The sequence below is a fragment of the Entelurus aequoreus genome, linkage group LG21, assembly GCF_033978785.1.
Source record: "Entelurus aequoreus isolate RoL-2023_Sb linkage group LG21, RoL_Eaeq_v1.1, whole genome shotgun sequence".
Lineage (NCBI taxonomy): Eukaryota > Metazoa > Chordata > Actinopteri > Syngnathiformes > Syngnathidae > Entelurus > Entelurus aequoreus.
The window spans coordinates 25,442,798-25,456,276 of record NC_084751.1 but is presented as its reverse complement, the minus strand read 5'-3'; the positions used below and the strand labels follow the sequence as shown (position 1 = coordinate 25,456,276).

At 39.7% G+C, this 13,479-nt stretch overlaps 1 protein-coding gene across 1 annotated transcript; it reads right to left on the bottom strand.

The window, feature by feature from the left end:
• Positions 1 to 4,155: 4,155 nt before the first annotated feature.
• On the bottom strand, positions 4,156 to 10,921 carry LOC133638613 (CMP-N-acetylneuraminate-beta-galactosamide-alpha-2,3-sialyltransferase 1-like). The gene is made up of 6 exons (XM_062031402.1): positions 10,673 to 10,921; positions 10,090 to 10,286; positions 8,142 to 8,309; positions 5,798 to 5,843; positions 5,598 to 5,717; positions 4,156 to 4,457 (listed from the first exon to the last, which is right to left on the bottom strand). Exons 1-6 carry the CDS (start codon positions 10,919 to 10,921, stop codon positions 4,290 to 4,292), a joined length of 948 nt encoding a protein of 315 aa, XP_061887386.1. The 3' UTR covers positions 4,156 to 4,289.
• Positions 10,922 to 13,479: the final 2,558 nt, after the last annotated feature.

Genomic DNA, 13,479 nt, shown 5'->3' with positions numbered 1-13,479 from the left:
GTTTTGTTTGTGTTTAAACAAACAAAACACAATTGTTGCTGTGTAACACTTTAAGTTAAAAAGTAACATTTATTGATGCAAACATGCGCTTGTTATAAAACTTCTGTTGAACTTTATTGTGAAAAGTTGAAGTTGTTTTATGTAGATGCCTTATTCACATTCTGCACAATTACTGTTTAATGTAGATCATAACATTCCCTGTTGGATTCATCATTTTTCAGGGATCGTAATTGTATATATTTTTCAGACTTGTGGAATGTTCATTCAGTTATGTAATTTTATAGAAAAAAAGATAACAGACTTGATACAAAACAATAGTCTTTTCAAATGGCGACTTTCTGGCTTTTAGTCACATTAAAAGTAATCACGAAAATAAATTGTGGTAATCAGCAACTTTCCTATAAAAATGGAATCACACAATTTTGAGGAAATAATTATCACCCTGCGTCAGAGACGTCAGACCAGAAATGCAGAGAAGCGTACAAATGCAAGTATGAAGCATAATTAATGATTTTCATAATAATGACACTTGTGTTTTTTTAGTAGAAGAGGGGAGTCTGTTTATTAGTCTGCAGTTCAAAATGTGTGTTCACAACTTGGAGAGCTGTTCCACCAGATGGATTGACATGAATCATGGCTCCAGCATAAGAGATGTCAAGTGAACAAAGGAGAAGATTATCAAACTTCAAGAAGGTAACATCACGCAATGTTGCAAAAGATGTTGATTGTTCACTGTCAGCTGTGCCTCAAATCTAGACGAAGTGCAAACAACGAGAAGGTTGTAAATGGTAAACATACTGGTAGACCAAGGAAGACCTCAAAGTGTCGAGACAGAAAACTTAAAGCAATATGTCTTGAAAACAGAAAATGCACTGCAAACCAAATCAAGAATGAATGGGTGAAAACTGGAATCACCGTCTGTGGCTGAACTGTAAGAAAGTGCCTAAAGGAAATGTGATTTAAATACAGAAAAACTAAACAAAATACCACCATTAACATCCAAAGAGAAAAAACAAGATTTCAATAGGCTATAGAAAAGCAATCGTGGATTATGGATGACTGGATGAAAGTCTTATTCAGTGATGAATCGCAAATCTGTTAAAAGTGATCCCTACATAGTTGGTACCCTTGACAATAGTGTTGCAGCAGGGATTTTAACTAAAGAAGTCTGTCAGGCAATAACACAACTCAATAATGACAAAGCATGTGGCTCAGACCAAATCACTGTAGAATACCTTAAGCTCGGCAGCCTAAGGGTTTCTGCTATCCTGACATCTGTTTCACTGGTCTTATGAACCACGGACTGTTGCCAGATTCTATGTTGTCCATCACTCTTGTCCCAAGGATAAAGCAGGCAAGATTGGGAGCATGGACAGCCATAGCATACAGGTTAGACGGCACAACGGAGTTTCCGACTGTTTTTGTGTTAGTAACGCCGTGCGCCTTTTAAAGCCCCACTTAAGAACTTTCAGTTTTGGTTGATTTTGCCGATAATACTACAATGATTCAGTATGACTGATCTTTCCACAGTAGGAACCTACATATTTTACTCAAACTTTATATTTGTGGTTTGCAGTCATCGCATTGTTTTTTTCTTTATACAGTACTTTTGAGTTTGTTGCGTGGCTGGTCGTGTCTGTGAAACAGCAAACAATCAAGCTGGTGGCTACTTGTTGCTACCACGCAAATTTCCAATAGCTAACATTAGCATTACCATTTTGATTTGAGCATCAAAAATTACTTACTAGTAAAGCAGGAACAGAACCAAGGCAGCATCGGTCTGAAACCCCTCCTCGTCTTTAAACTCACACTAGCGAGTGCAAGCCGGCCAGTGTTGATCCTTGACTGTCTTTTTATCCGGGTAGCCTCCCCTTTTCTTTTTTTTGTCTCTTCAGGCAAAACATTTTGTTGTTTTTTTTTAATTGTTTTGCAGCTTTTTCCATGATAGCAGTAATTGCACGTAGGCCTTCCTATCGATTTCCGACTTTTTGACGAATGAGGAAAGGGAAGAGTGAGGTATGCCGTAAAGTAAGTTAGCACATTTGTAGTTTTTTGTGTGGCAAGGTTCCTGCCACCCTCCTCAAAGGCACTTAGTGCCAATGAAAGCGATACAGACGCCTTCAGACCATGACAGAGGTGTAATTCAACTAGTTGTAAGTCCATGTATCATCCCAAAAGTTATGAAAATATTTCATGAAGGTTGAAACGTTACTTAGCGCTGCTTTAATATCTACATGGATGATCTTTGTCATCAACTCGGCGCCTGTAGAACAGGCTGTGTTGTTGGAAAAAACTCTCTTAAACCATCTCATGTATGCTGACGGTTTGGCATTTTTTCCCCAGCAGTGCTGGATGGCAACAACTGCTCAATATGTATGTATGGGACCAACCATAATATACGTGCCATGTCGAACTAAAGAGGATAGAGGGACCTCACATTTCCACATTTTGATCTAACAGCACAAATGTTGAATTTCTGTACTAAAACAAAATACTTAAACAAGCTGACAAGGAAATTTAACATGTGTTCAGACCAAGTGAAGTTCGGTCTCTTTAGGGCATATTGTAGCCCGCACTACACTGCGTATACATTAAAGAAAGCGAGCATTCATGAACTGCTGGTTCTATTGAAACAACCGAGATGGTGTAGTGCAAGTGAGCTGCTCTTTAAGGTTAGAATCAACTCAGTTCAGGCTTTGCTCAGACGTCAAATGTATAAATCTATCTGCAGACTAAATGTTTCTCAGAACGCCATCATTGCTCAGCTGGTTAACCCTTGTCAGTGATGTAAGATATAGGTAGAAAATGGATGGATGTATGAACCTTGAGTCTGATGATGATAAACTGAAACAACGTACAGTACGAATATGATCCACTTTAAGAAACTGTTCAAAGTGTTTATAAAGTACAAAGAAGAAGATCCTTGAACCTTATCAAAAAATGGCATCTAATTCATATCTGCATGAAAACCATAAATTACTTAACTCTTTATTTTTGAATATTTTGTGCTAAATAATTATTTACCTATCGTCTATTGTTATTTTTTTTTTTGTTCATTTAATTATTTATTCACTGTGGTGTTGACTACAAACAAATTTGTTAGAAACTGCTATGATATGTAGAGGGGTAGGGTTAAATAAACTACTCATTTTCAGACATGCTGTAATGAAAAACTGGACATATGTGATGTATCATGTTGTAATTGTATGTATGTTAGGAATAAACTGACACCATATTTTTAATTTTTTTTATCTTCAATGCGGAAACCCTGTTTTTTATGGTAAAAACTCAAAATATGCAATATTACCCTCCCTCAAAAAAAATAAATTAAAAGTGGAATATTTGATGTGAAGTAATTCAAGGTCAATAATTGATTATAAACATTGATTTTAATTCATTATTATTTTTGGGGAAATGACAGTTTATAAAAATCCTACTGAATTTCTTAGAAATCCAAAAGGGCCCCCCAGTTATGGGTTAAAAAATAAAATAAGTCATACTGTACATTTTATTTATTTATTTTAATTTCCAATCTTAAATTTCTAGGTCAACCTCAGATTATAAATCACTTGAGTTTTTGTTTTGTGATTTTGTTTGTTTGTATTAAGCCTTTTTTTTTTTTTTATAGATAACGTTTTTTGTTTTTTTTACGGCCAACTTAACATATGCAATATTTTCCCCAAAAATTCCTTCGACGTGGAATATTTGATGTGAAGTAATTGGAGCATTCAATAGGTCAATAATTCATAACAATGTTGATTTTAATTCATTTATTTTCGGGGCAATGACAGTTTTAAAGAAAAAAAATCAGCCTGCATTGTAGTTTTGTGTTATTAGAGTCAGCATTGTAACTTTTTTACTGTATATTTCACCTGTATGCTCTTTTATTCCACTTTTTCATGTTTTTTTTCCTACTAGTATTTTCAAAATGTGCCACAAAGAAAACGAGCTGCGGGCCACACTTTGAACGCCTCTGATATATGACAATGATTTTTCCTTCCTATTAAAAAGTAAGAGTCCATGTTTTAATGTACGTCATTAGTGTAAACGAGGCATCCAGCAGCCAAACTAGTGTGGCAGAAATAATTTGTATCACTTGGCTTGCAACATAAACAATGAAAGACATTGATTCAAAAGCTAATATTTTGTTACCTGGGACAAATGAGAGCACAAAAATACTGAATTGTGGCTACAAAGTGAAATGATGAAAATTGCGTCGAAATAAGCAAGTGCTTCAAAAAGCAGCTGACGTACGTAAAGAAAAAAAGATGATTAATATTAGACAAACATTAGACTCCTTTATAAAAACGAATGACATGATTGCGGTGCAACTCTTGCATCATGTTATACTCATGCACGCCAGGGTGAGGTCCAGTTCTCAGCTCTTTGTTCTGTAGGATTTCATAATAATGGGACCAGTTTCCATCTCCGTCTGCTCCATACCCAAAAACACTCACCTGGAAAAGAAAAACATACTTTAAACTAGAAAAAGCACTCAGAGCGCGCATACCTTATTCGGATCATCTTCAAAGTTCAATCATCCATCCATCCATTTTCTACCGCTTGTCCCTTTCAGGGTCGCAATTGTTCTTTATCCCATTTCTGGGATGAATACCAAAATCCTCCCATAAACTTTTGACTTATGTCGCTAACTAACAAACAAACCGCAGCGGATGCATTACTTCCTGGCGCTGGTAATTAATAGAAGTATAAATAAAATTTTCATGTCGGCGTGTTAAGTTTTGTTCGTCTGTCGCCTGCAAACAGGCTGCAAGAGGGTTCACTTTTTGCACCTGGGAGCTTTTGTTCTACAGCGCAACGAAGTAAACGAGGTGAAGCCTCTTGTCAGTCAGCCACTATTTTTGTCTCTGTGGGTAGAGGCGGGGAAGCTAGCATACATAAACCAAGAAGTTCAGCCTTGTAATGTAAACGTAAGGCAACGTAGTAGAAATTATCTGGATCAACCCCAAAATGTAAGCATTTTTCTTTATCCCATTTCTGACATTTCTTGAACGTTTCATCAAAATTTGCCCATAACACTTTGTTCTTTTGCTAACCGACATTCATGTATAAATAATTTGATGTTTAGAGAATGTTACTGCACTTCAGTTGGGTTAGTGGTTGGGGTTACTTTCTAATGCGTAATAGTATACTGTGCATTAGTAGATTTTTTCTTTTCTAATAAGCCTAATTGGGGGGTGTTAAAATCACCATGTAAAATTGCTAACGCTAATCGGTAGCATGTATGTGGCATATCCAATGTAAATTAGCATCGAGAGAGCGTATTTTGAAAAGCGGAGCCTGATTGTACTATCAGGCATGCTTGCTTTGTTACCATGTAAAATTGTAACATATCTGCTATGCCCGCTTGTTTGCCCGCCAAGTGTTTGAGTCGGTGCTGGGTCACATGCAACAAAGGGTATGGCGATATGATACGGTTTGATTTTACTTGGATGTGTTGAGTCCGACGCATCTAAAAACAAAAGTTCTTGTAAGTGTTTCTTGGTGCACTGCTGCCCCCAAAGGCCATTGGTGGACTAACACCAGGCCTTGACGATACATAGCGTGAGGTGAATGAAGCACAAACAGCAGCCTACCTCATCACACATCTGCAAGCTGAGAACAAAGACAATAAATCCGGTGGACGGGTAGTAGCCTTTGTTCTTCATCCAGACTTGATCGGCGTAGATTATGAAAGCGGGGTTGACGATCATCACCTGGGGGCACACTAGTCAATGTTCAAAGGCACAAAACAAAAACATGGTGCAACACTTGATTGTTCACAGGCAGGCCTCACCAAGTCCTTGTTGCCTCGCTGCGCTGGGTTCTCCTCACCGTTTTCTCTGGAAAAGGTTGGGCACATCAGCACATAGTGTTGTAACTTTTGCAGTTGTTACATTGTGGCTTTATATCTTTGTGTTGGGACTTCTGCAATTGTGTTATTGATTCATATTGTTGTGTTGTGACTTTTGCAATTGTTGAGTTGTGGCTTTATATTGTTGTGTTGTGGCTTGGCTTTATATTATTGTGATGTGACTTTTGCAATATTTGTGTTAGGGCTTTAAATTGTCGTTGTGACTTTTGCAATTGTTAAAGTTAAAGTACCAATAATTGTCACACACACACTAGGTGTGGCGAAATTATTCTCTGCATTTGACCCATCACCCTTGATCACCCCCTGGGAGGTGAGGGGAGCAGTGAGCAGCAGCGGTGGCCGTGCCCGGGAATCATTTTTTGGTGATTTAACCCCCAATTCCAACCCTTGATGCTGAGTGCCAAGCAGGGAGGTAATGCGTTCCATTTTTATAGTCTTTGGTATGACTCGGCTGGGGTTTGAACTCACAACCTACCGATCTCAGGGCGGACACTCTAACCCATGGGTGTCAAACTCTGGCCCGCGGGCCAAATTTGGCCCACCGTGTAATTTAATTTGGCCCTTGAGGCAATATCAAATTAACATTAGAGCTGGCCCTTCGGTACTATACAGCGGCAGTGCCACTGTAACACCGCATTCACCGCTAATAATCATACTTGCCAACCCTCCCGATTTTCCCGGGACACTCCCGAATTTCAGTGCCCCTCCCGAAAATCTCCCGGGGCAACCATTCTCCCGAATTTCTCCCGATTTCCACCTGGCCAACATTATTGGGGGAGTGCCTTAAAGGCGCTGCCTTCAACGTCCTCTACAACCTGTCGTCACGTCCGCTTTACCTCCATACAAACAGCGTGCCGGCCCAGTCACATACTATATGCGGCTTTTAAACACACACAAGTGAATGCAAGGCATACTTGGTCAACAGCCGTACAGGTCACACAGAGGGTGCCCTTATAAACAACTTTAACACTGTTACAAATATGCGCCACACTGTGAACCCACACCAAACATGAATGACAAACACATTTCGGGAGAACATCCGCACCGTAACACAACATAAACACAACAGAACAAATACTCAGAACCCCTTGCAGCACTAACTCTTCCGGGACGCTACAATATACACCCCCGCTACCACAAAACCCCGCCCCGCCCACCAAGTTAATGTTGATATTTACCTCAGAAGGCTGCAAATAGAAAAGAGGCATTCAATTTTTTATTTAAATTTTATTTAATATACCATTGATGTTTTTTCGTTTGTTTTTTGAAAGTTGATTTTGCATTATTAAGTTATATAAGCGTTGCTTGTTCCATATTCAGTGTTAAAGCAAATCAGTGTAGCAAACTGAGCAATAATTAACGTTTTATTCATGCACTTTCTCTTGCTACTTCAAGGCTGAATGTTTGATTCATTCATTATTGTTATTTTATTTTCAAATGTATTATTAGCCTGTGGAAAAAGTTTATTTTGATATTTACCTCAGAAGGCTGCAAATAGAAAAGAGGCATTCAATTTTTTATTTACATTTTATTTGATATGCCATTGATATTTTTTAATTATTATTGTTGTTATTTGAAACTCGATTTTGCATGTCACTATAAAGTTATACAAACCTTACTTGTTCAATATTCAATGCAAAACTTGTTTGGGTCCCTATTAAAAGGTTAATTTGTTCAACCTTGGCCCGCGGCTTTGTTCAGTTTTAAATTTTGGCCCACTCTGTATTTGAGTTTGACACCCCTGCTCTAACCACTAGGCCACTGAGTAGGTAGGTGTGACATTTCTCCGCCACCGTAGAAGTAGAATGTGATTTTGCATGTTTTTTGTGTGTATCAATGTTGAGTAAATAGTCCAAATGTAGCTTCATTGGAATAAAAGTATCCTTTTTTTTAATTTCCATCCATCCATCCATTTTCTACTTCTTGTCCCTTTCTGGGTCGCGGGAGCCTATTTCAGCTGCATTCGGGTGGAAGGAGGGGTACACCCTGGACAAGTCGCCACCTCATCGCAGGGCCAACACAGATAGACAGACAACATTCACACTCACATTCACACACTAGGGCCAATTTAGTGTTGCCAATATCAGTTTTTGAAAATGTTTTTTCAATTTACTTAGATTAGTATTACTTATCCATGTATTTCACACATGCATACATATGAAAACCAACTAGTTCATGAAACGTCGATAGATAATTATGTGTATAATTTCCTTTTTGTTGGTCAAAATGTAAGCGTCACGTAAATGTGAGAGGGTCAACAAGTTACCTGGGAGTAAAGGTACTGAGCAGCCACAGGAAGTCCCTGACACTGAATGGTAAGAAGACGAGATGTGTGGTGTTGTCCAAATATCTGGCGCTCTCAGGATACATGGCGTGATACGTCGTCTTGCTGCCCACGTCTGTCTCGTGGCCTTTGGTGCGCCCTCCGTTCATTCTAGTCAATACATCAGTCATTAAAGGAAAACTGCATTTTCCCCCCACCATCCACAATCTTCATGTGGGACAAGAACACACGTAATAGACATTCACAGAATTCGCCTATAATGCCCTCTAGAATCCTATAACCTCCATCAAGGTTTTACATACATGATGTAAGTATATATGTAATGTAGTAACAGGCACATTTATAATAACATCGAATATTTACGTATTTTAGTAAATTTAAGCATTGCAGAAACTTTTTTTGTGGCCGCATTGATTTCACAGTGCATGCAATGAACGCTATTCCCTTAAAGGGGAACTACACATTTTCAACAATTTTGCCCATCATTAATCCTTATGTAAGACAAGAACACTTATGTTTTTTAATTTTTTTTAATGCATTCTTAGTTGTAAAATACAGCAGGAATGAGGTGGCTAACAATGCAATTTGGGAATTGGGAATATCCAAAAAGCGCCAACATGATTCATTTACAGCTCGTGACCTGAATATTAACCAAGTATTAGCGATTTTGTTATTACAAGCGCTAACGCAGACAAACTCCTTATAGCGGCGCTGTGAGAACTAACTAGCTTATGCTGCTACATCCACATAGTGAGCTGGTAAGCTGCTGCATCGCCTCTGAGCTATTGAAAGTGTGTGCTAAATAATGAATATTGTCTCTCTTAGATATGAAAATGCCTTTTCACATTAAATCAGTGAGTGCGCCGATTTTCCCAGTCAGGACCAATACAGTCACATAGACGTTCTCTGAGTGCCTGCAAGTCCCCATTCGGGGCAGGATTACTGGTGCGCTGCAGCAGATAGTCAAACTATAGTTGCTGCTCCTTTTAAACGTTGTTGAAATGTTTCAACTTCTATGTTTGTGTTAGTCATATTTCTTTTTTTTCTTCTTCCGGGCTGCATTTCCAGCAGTGAAAAGGGATGAGGCACAATGCGGTTGAACATTCCTTACGTTTTGAGGAATCTTGACTTTCACAACGGTGGAACATGATGGCCACGCACACGGACACACTTTCACACAAACAAATGTAAACAAACACACACATTCACAGACACATACACAGGATCATGGTCAATGAAAGTCTATTGTTCAGTGCTGGATTATACCAAGCATCGTTGCTTCCCTACTGTTTGCTACTGCGCTAACTAATAGACAGTTCTGCCGTGTTTGATCGAGGAAATATGCTAAAAGCTGATCACCGTGATCAAACTCAAATTAATAGCGATTAACGATCATGATCATATAATCGCCGAGTCCTGCGTTGATGGAGGTTTTTAGATGTCTTTTTTGGAGCTCTTTTTAGGTGGAATAGAGTGAATCTCATTATCTCCATTGTTAGCAGACTTGCTAGACTTTTGATAATCGGTCAATCTCTAATTCAAACCCCACTTCTCTTGCCTGTTGGCAGCCGTTTTTGTGTTTTTTAAAGTTTCTGTAGTGACGTGTGCTGGTTAAAGCAACCAACAACACATTGTTTGGTTGCTCATTTTCCTTCATTGGGTTTTATCATGGACATGTTGAGGACTACAAACGCTTCTACATTAATTTAAAAATGGCGGACTCACACAAGATATAGGCAGAGGGCAAAGATAATTCCAAACGGCTCGTTTGGAGGAAGTAAGACAAGATTGTTTTATAAATATCTCCGCCATGCTTCAATGGTTTGATTCCAACATTTTGGGACTTATGCAGATCCCAAATACAAAAAAACAGGTACCATCAGGTTAGAAAAGTTGGTTTTGCATAATAGGTCGGGTTGGGCAGAGTTACCTGATCACGATGTTGTGGTCATCAATCAGTTCTCCGTAGCGTGAACCATTGAGGTTGCCAGAATTGCCCACCACCGCGCACTTCCTGCAGCGGTAAGGCGACGGCTCCTCTAGTTTGGGCACGGCTGGAAAGACGGTGAATAGTTGTTCGGCACTTATCTTGAAGAAATCGAAGGAACGCTTATCCCCCTTCAAACGCTGACATGAAGAAAACAAAAGACTAGACCTGTCAAATTTAAATATAAGACTAGATCTGTGCAATCTAAATCTAAGCCTAGATCTTGATGGTAGAAAAGCGCTATACAAGTATAACCCATTTACCATCTGTCTAATCTAAATCTAAGGTTAGACCTTTCCAATCTAAGTCTAAAACTAGATTTGCCCAATTTAAGTCTAAGACTAAATCTAGACAATCTAAGCCTGTGAGCATGAAGTGATGAAGCTGCTCAGATCAGAGGCCAAATGTCTTCAAAGACAAACATACAATCCAGTTGCGGTCGATAGAATAACCTGAGATAGAATAACCTGAGATTAAATGCCGTGAGATTGAATGACCTGATGAACGACAGCATCCATAGACTTACCCTCCACCGGTAAAAATTTGACTCAGAGATTGTGTCGCCCTTGGACAAGAAGGGCTTGGGCGACGCGGCCAAAAGTTCTTGAATGTCCTTGTTGCTGTCATTCAAACATTTCTGGCAGTTGCATGACTTCAACTCAAGCCACTTTTCCAGATACAAGGACATCCTATTCCATTTGGATATAGAGACCATACCCAAGGCACACAGACAAAGTACGACCACCAGGGCCCTCCTCTTCCTCACTCTGATCATCTGGGCAACGTGGGCCTGCAAGACACAATATGGTTCAAGGAAAATTGCACTTTTGGGGAATTTTAACCATAATTTACAATCCTTACGTGAGACAATAACACACATGCATTTCCCCTTTCTGTGCTTTCTAAATAGTAAAAAACCTGCTAGCACTAAGCGGCCAACAATGCAGATAATGGGGATTCGCCTGTTGCGCCTATAAAGCACTCTTAAAAACCTCCAACAAGGTTTTACATACACACTGTAAGTCTATGTGTAAAATATTAACAGGTACTTTCATGATAATATTAACGTATTTTGCTAATTTTAAGAATTATTCTAACTTCTTTCCTGGGCGTGTTAACTTAGCTACGATTGCTACTTACGTCAACAACAACAACATTAGAGAGCATGTTTGCTGCCACTAATCATGGCAGACCTCGTGAGAGCAGCCGTCAACGGCTACTTTAGGACAAATGAGGATTGAGAAATGAGCGTCAATATTCGGGTGCATACATAATAAAACAGTGGCTTACAATGTGTGCTCCCACTGTGTGCTGACTGATGGGATGGTTGTATCTTTCAACACCCTACTTGTGTGTGCTCTCTGTTTAGATGCTAAACTCGGAAAAGTCCTGAGGTTAAAAAAAAATGCATCTTGCCGAGTCTTCCTAGCAGTAGGCTGAGAGTCAGTATTCACTGCCTTAGTCGGTCCAGAGTTTTAGTTGGTAGTGTGTGGAATTCCAAAGTTGAGCAATTTCTCTGTAAACTGTCACAGCCTTCTGGTCTACATGTCGACTCAAAGGTGCTACAGCAGCAACTCCGTAGCTGGATTACCTCTTGTTAGTGGTCTGACGCCGTGTCTCTACACCAGAAAAGCAGTTCCTCCGTGTCAGCGCTTACAAAAAGGCTATTTAACTGATTATAAGTCATTTATAGACCCTTTGTCAGCACTTATTATCCAATCCAATCCGTTCCATCAGTAACGTCCGCGTTACTATACTGAAAATCTAGTCCACGTTTTCACTGTTACCTTAGCAAGGTCGAGCCAGACCGCTGTCGCACGCCCTGCGGTGTTTACGGAAGTAAACTCGAAGTAAACACTTCAATTCTAGTCGTCTCAGTACTGGCGCATTTGCGGCAATTTCAACATTTTCTGAACCGCAGAGAAGATTATGGTACATTTGCCTCGATGTCTCCTCTAAAGAGCACGTTGGCGATCAGTGGTGCAACATTGTTTGTTCCTAAAACATTATTATTGCCTGTCTCTGCTATTTTGTCAACTGTTTATTTTCCATCCATCTATTTCGGTGAATAATATACTTCAATAATATATATGATAAGCGTCATTATTCGCCATAATGCGACCAGAGCGCGGGAGACTTCACACTGAAGTCGCATCATAAGACTCTCTGATTGATTTGCAATATTAAAACTCATAATTATAATGTCTATAATAACGCAATCGACAGGGAAACGAATGGCAGCAAGCACTGAGGGCCTAGTGCCTGCTTCTGTTAATGAGGCCCCTACCAAGTCAGTACAAATCACACATAAGAAATTCACACGTAATGTAACATTGTTGAAAATGTCGCCACTAAAGTGTTTGTAGATTCTGGTTCAGACATCTCTCTCATCAGTGAAGCATTTAGACTGTCCATTTCCTCTTTGAGAACCAAAAACTTACAGCGACCCCAAGTTGTTCCTAGAGCTGTCACTGGTGACTACCTGGACAAATTGGGCACCCTCGCTATGAATATCAGACTTGGCAGTGAGATGTTTACACACACTGTCCAAGTAGTCAGAAATGTCACACAGCCAGTAATACTTGGCTGGGTTTTTTACTGGCACACCTTGCTGTTTTGGACTTGAAAGAGGCTCTCCTTAAAGTAGGTAACCAAGATAGTGTCCCACTTCTCAGTGCTACTGATATTACCCCTTTGTGTTGCAACGCCATTATTGTTACACCATTCATTGTGCCAGCAATGTCACAGATGACTGTTCTGGCTACGGTACAACCTACAATTAGTGGACCTGACTTTGAGGCTGACTACACTGGAGTTATGGAACCAGACCCGCCTACTGGCCAGTGTCTAATGGTCGCACGCACTGTAGCTCTAGTCCAGGCAGGGATGACTTACGTTAAGTTATAAACCCTACTACCTCCGATTTGCATATACAAAATGGCACTAAACTTGGTGACCTATTCCCCATAGGCCAGGACAAGGGAGATGACTACTCCATTGTTGAGACCAAGGTGGACGCAGTGACGACACTAGCAGAGTCACCTGAACAGTATGTTCTGCCAGACGTTACCACAGAACAGCGACAAAGGCGCTCCTTAGTGCTGCATGTGCCAGCCCGGAAACAAAGACATTTAACTATACCAGCACGCTGGAAAGGTACGTGCTAATCGACATGATCTTTTTCAAACAACCCAAAAAAATATATACTTGACTTTATTATTCTGTTTTTTGCAGCACTAACTGGCACGTAAGTTGTTGTTGTTTATTGAGTATGCCATAGTCAGCTTCACATCATACATCCATCCATCCATTTTCTACCGCTTATTCCCTTCG